The sequence below is a fragment of the Chaetura pelagica genome, unplaced genomic scaffold, assembly GCF_000747805.2.
Source record: "Chaetura pelagica isolate M959 unplaced genomic scaffold, ChaPel_1.0 scaffold47, whole genome shotgun sequence".
NCBI lineage: Eukaryota > Metazoa > Chordata > Aves > Apodiformes > Apodidae > Chaetura > Chaetura pelagica.
The window spans coordinates 843940-849391 of NW_009954140.1; the positions used below are offsets into that span (position 1 = coordinate 843940).

The 5452-nt window shown below is 56.3% G+C and overlaps 1 protein-coding gene across 1 annotated transcript in view; it reads left to right on the forward strand.

Moving 5' to 3' along the window:
• The window catches only part of FDXR (ferredoxin reductase), a 7478-nt gene extending 5997 nt beyond the window's left edge, over window positions 1-1481 (forward strand). Inside the window, exons 9-11 of the mRNA XM_010002740.1 lie at window positions 76-247; window positions 459-632; window positions 1351-1481. Coding sequence (XP_010001042.1) covers window positions 76-247; window positions 459-632; window positions 1351-1481 — 477 coding nt within the window. The remainder of the gene's footprint in view (window positions 1-75; window positions 248-458; window positions 633-1350) is intronic.
• Window positions 1482-5452: the final 3971 nt, after the last annotated feature.

A 5452-nucleotide genomic window follows, 5' to 3' on the forward strand; every position in this document is an offset into this window, starting at 1 on the left:
AGAAGGGACCAGAAAAGGCTGCTGCTCTGCAGCTGTTAACACTCTGGTGGTCAGCAGCCTCTTCCTCCCTCTCAGGGTTCAGGTGACTCTGCCAAAGCCATCCCCACTGGAGCCGTGGAGGAGCTGGAGTGTGGACTGGTGCTCAGCAGCATTGGCTACAGGAGCCTGCCCCTGGACCCAGCAGTACCCTTTGACACCCAACGTGGCATTATCCCCAACAGCTCGGGCAGAGTGCAGGGTGTCCCAGGTCTGTATCCACAGGGATATATGTGGGACATGTCAAGTGCAGCTGGTGGGTTGGGGATTTTGGGGTGGGAAGCTCCATTCACTGAATGCCTGGATACAAAGTGGTCACACACCTCGGTGGGAGAGGGGAGGCTGAGGGAACGGGTTGGACAGGGCAAGGACTTGCAGGCAGGAGGGTCCATGGGCATGTGCTGCTCTGTGTGTCCCTGCAGGTCTGTACTGCAGTGGGTGGGTGAAGAGAGGACCCACGGGTGTGATCATCACCACCATGAACGACAGTTTTGACACTGCCCAGTCTGTGCTGGAGGATCTCCAGGTGGGCGTGCTGGACGTGTCCTCTTCTAGAGAAGGCTTTGGGGCTGTGAAGAGCCTCCTGCAGAGCCGAGGTCAGTGTGTGTGTGTGTGTGTGTGAGCTGCTGTCACAGCCAGCATGAAGGTGTGACTCCTCCTGGATCAGGGTACCCTGGGGCAGCAAGTCCCAGAAGCTGTTTCTGGGAGCAGAGTCTGAACCAAGGGAAATGTTATGCTGCTGTTCTGTTGCTCCAAAGCCCAGGGAGAACAGGACTTGAATTCCCTCAAACTCAGTGTCATTGCTTTGGTTTATGAGCACTTTGTGGGAAAGGCCATTAAAAGCAGCACAGACTTTAGCTTAAATGTCACTGTCAGCTGCCTAGGCAGTGAACTACTGCTCTGGAGTGGTTTTCCTGGCAATCCTTCCAGGCAAGATAGGGAAAAAGATTAAAATGCCCAAGGGAATAATTTGCTGTTGCTGTGTTTAAAGGCATTCAATTAAAGTGTGTGTGTTTTGCCTCCTAACCTTTTCATCTGAGGTGGAACAATGAACTGGAAGTGTTTTGTCCCCTAAGGTGATGCTGTACTCACTGTTATAGCTCACAAAGGTCTGACTGATCTGTGTCTGCTGGAACTTGCCATCCCTCTCCTTACAGTGTGAGGAATTATTACTCCTCTGTGAGGCTGAATCTGGCACCGTGCTGGAAAAGGGCAGGGTTTGCTGGCGTGTCAGGTCCCTGCTAACAGGGATGTGAGGTTGGCCTCGTTATCTCTTGGTTAATTGATCTCTCCCATCTCTTGCTGTCACCCCAGGGGTCCGTCCTGTTTCCTTCTCAGACTGGGAGAAGATAGATGCTGCTGAAGTGGCAAGAGGCAAAGCTGCTGGCAAACCCCGTGAGAAGATAGTGGATCCTCAGGAGATGCTGCAGCTGATCGGTCACTAAAGCAGCAGTGGTGGGGACGTGGTGCTGGCCCAGCTGGTGCTGTCCTGGGACAACCAACACCTTGCAGGCAGGGCCTGGGAGCACAGGGCTTGTTCCTGGGGCTGGTGGCCACTCTGGGGAGGTGTGTTACTCTTGAGCCTCTCTAGTAACCATGGATTCTGAGTTCCCCAAGTGACTGTTTCAAAACATCTGAGGCTGCTGGGCTGGCCCCACATCTCTGCAGCCCCTGGAGTGGTTCTTGTCCTTCGGGTCCTTTGAGCATGAACAAAGTGGCTGTAGCAGGTGAGGGGAGATGTGCATCTGGGGGGAGGCCTGGCCAGACACGTGGATAAACTTGTGTCTTGCTGCTTCCCCTTGAAGCCTCAAGCCAAATGGTTTTGCCTTGATCTTCGTGCCTGGGCAGACTTTTAATAATAATAGTTTTTTTAAAATAAACCCTGCTGGGAAAGCCAAATCAGACCTGCTGCTTGAGTCTGGCTTCTTTGTCTGTCACTGCCTTGGTCTGGGAGGGGGCAGCTGAGCTGCTCCAGCCTCATGTCCCAAGGCAGGGCAGCTCCTCAGGCCCGGGGAGGGAGCCTTCCCTCTCCTCTCATGGTGAGCAGACAGGAGCATTGATTTGCTTTGTGCCTCTCTCAGTTAAACCCCAGCAGAGCCTGGGTCCTGGGCTGGATTTGGGATAACAAGTGTGTAATTGCCTTGTTCTGGCTCAGGAGGGATCCTGTGTCTGTCGGTGCTGACCACGCAAGGCGATGCCTGGAGCCCTTTTCACTTCGTTCCCTGGTGGGTTTGTCAGGGTGGTTTTGCTGTGATTTCTTTTGGTTTTGGCCCGTGTGTTTTGAAGCTTATTAAATGCTTCTCTTAGCCTGAATTGCCAGTGGTGACGGTGTCAGGTTTTAAGCCAGATTACAAGCTGTGAGCCCTAATCTGCTCTTTATCCCTGGTACAGGGGCTGCCTCAGCCTGTCCCCCTCCCTCCCCTGGCCTGCCTGCCACCCAGGCTGTCCCCAGCCCCTGCTGCCTGGCCTGGGGAAACAGTGACAGTAACTGGTGGCTGTGTGTTAGAAACAAGCCAGGTTGGAGGCAGAGGGTTAAATCAAGCTGGGGCAGCTGGTGGGAGGGTTTAGTCTCTGCTGAGCCTGCTAGAGGACCTGTGCACTGTTCCCACCCCACCTCTGGTCCAACCTTAAGCAAGGAAGATCTATGACTTCTCTCCTTTATTGGGGCTTTTATTTTTGGTGGGGTGGGATTTTTTTGGCTATTCCCCCCCCCCTCCTTCCTTTTCTATTTACATCTCATTTGCAAGCTCAGTAAGAGACTCAGGCAATGTGATGGTGGGAGCTCCTACGCAAACGAGCACTAAAGCTTTTGTGGAACAGCTGCTTGCGTGATGTGGCTCCTGTGAGGTCTGGTGGCTGCTGCAGCCCTAATGCCCAACTCCTGAGCAGGAGATTACATCAGCTCTGGGTTTCTGAGGAGCAGAAGCACTTTGGGAAGGGGGGTGTGGAGGTGAGGGGAGTTGCTCTCAGAGCAGACACCTCGGTAGGTAGCCCAGCCCGAAACGTGATGGTGGTTGTGGCTGGGTGGGAGCTGGCAGGTGTTGGGAAGTGATGGGCTGGCTCTTCCCCAGGGTTTTCTTTCACATCTCCATAAATGTTGATATCAGGGCAGTTTGTTTGCATGGGGAAGGAACGAACAGTTTCCCACACAGGGTGTGTGTCTGGAGCTGTGATAAGGCCACGGCGGTTGCGCTGGGCACGGCAAAGGGCTGTTCCCAAAGCAGGGATGCTTCGGGGTAGTTTTTGGGGCTGTGACAGCAGATTAAGGAGAACATCTTCCTCTGGTGAGCCGAGTGTCCTTGCTGAACCCAGGACTTGGCCAAGGCCCTGGGTTTAATGCCAGGCTGCTGGAAAGACACGGGATGATCAAGGTCAGCGAAGCACAGGGATGGAGGACAGAGGCAGGATCATCACGGTTACGTAAATCCTCGGTCAATACCTCCAGCTCCCCCTTGCCCGGCTCTCCCGCTGCCTCCCCAGCGCTGCTGGGGCTCTCCAGCCTTGTGTCCAGCTTCCTGAGGGTCCCTGTCCCCGGTCCCCGTGTCGTTAGGTGGCGCTGGGCGGCCGGTACCGGGGCTGAGCGGGGATGGAGCGGGGGGAGCCGGGGCTCTGCAAAGCCCCAGGGGCTGCCTGGGCTCAGGGCAGGCTGAGGAGCCCGGGCAGGCTCATGTTCACCTTTGGGTGCAGCTTTTAATCACGATTAACCTCGTAGGTTTATGTCCCCACCGCAGAGGTCCGAGTGATGGGGGGGGACACAACCTCACCGGGCAGCTGCCCCTTCGCCCTCTGGTCACCATCCCAAGCAGCTCTAAAGCCATTGCCTGCAGAGGGAAAGGAGCTGGGAAGGTGATGCTGGGACTGACACTCATCTGCTGCTGGAAGGAGGCCTGGGAAGCTGGAAGTCGTTGCTGCCAGCTCTTCATGTGGACACCCCTGCTCTGCTGAGTTACAGCTCAGGTTGGCCTGAAGGAGGCTGCACAAAGCTGGTGGAGATCAGCATCTGGCAGGGGATGGGTGGCCTGGCTGCCCTGTGTGCTGCTCCCAAAGGTGGCCAGGCCAGGTATGAAGCAGAGGGAGCCCATCACAGCTTGGGGTAGTTGCACCATTAGGTCTTTGAAACCTGGTGCTGCTGAGTTTCTCTGTTCTGCCTCAGTTTCCCCACTCGTTAGAGCTGTGCAGCACAGCTCTTCTCTGCTGGGCAGCTTGGAGTAATCCAGGGGAGAAGCAGGTCTGAGACACCCCAGTAGCTTCTGTTCCTCCTGCATTTTGCAGTTAGAGCAGAGAGACAAGGGCAGAGGCTCTTGCTGGCCCTGCTAACAGGCTGCTTGCTGAGCCTGGCCTTTCCAAAAGAGCATTCAGAGCCCCTGGAGGTTCCCTGTGCCCTGGAAGAAGGGAAGAACCAGCTCGAGTGACAAGCTGTGCTGCCCTGTAAAACCCAGCTCAAGCGACCAGAAAAAGGGCAGAAAAATCCTCTTCCCAGCGTGGTTGGGACGTGATTTCCCAGCCCGGCCCTGGCCCTGGCGTGGCCGCAGAGGCGCTGCCCGACTTCCCACCGTTCCCAGCCCCTTGCCGTGTGGATCATGGAATTGCAGCATCGCTGCCGGGGCCCGGCCGAGTCCGTCGGAACAGATGGCCCCGGAGAGCGCTGACTTCAGCGCCTTGGCTGGGAACAGGCACCGGCCCTGCCCGGAACCCTCCTCCTTGCTTGCTCTCCCGGGCACTCCTCATCCTTGCTGTGCTCTTCTCTCCCCAGCCCTGGGATGGGGAACAGGTTGGGATTGGGGTACCAATCTCTGGGGTCACTGGAGTGCGTTGCCAGCCCCGCTGCACTTCCCTGCTGGCACAACATCACCCCTTCCTCGGGAGGGATTCCAAGCCCATCCTTGGCTCCAGACCCACCAGAGGTTCGTGGTTTCCACTCCTGACCTTAGTGACCCAGCCTTCCTGGGGCTCTGCACTCCCTAGATCATTGCCTGGAGCCACAGGGACCCTGCAGCTGCTGCAGGATTGGGAGGTTTCTCCCTCTGTTTGGAGTGAATTGCATTGGAAACTGGGGCTGCAGGAGCCTGTTTCTGGAGGCTGGGAGGGGAGCAGAGGCAAAGGAGATGTCAACTCCTGCAGCTGCATCGAGGAGCTATTTAGGGACACGATAAAGCAGCAAATGCAGTTGTTGGAGGGCAAGGGCTGGTTACACCCCGGAAAGAAGTGATTTCCTCCCTTCCTGGGAAATTTCCATTTCCAACCTGCTGCCTTTGGCTGCCTCATCCTCAACCTCCAGGGCAGCCCTGCAGGCACATGCCACCCAGGGAGGAGGAATTATCCCTGCAGGGATGAAACCATCCCTATTAATTTTAGCTCCCTTAATTACTGTGAGGGTAGGATGCGGTGGCAGCGGGGCCGGATCCGTGCTGTACGT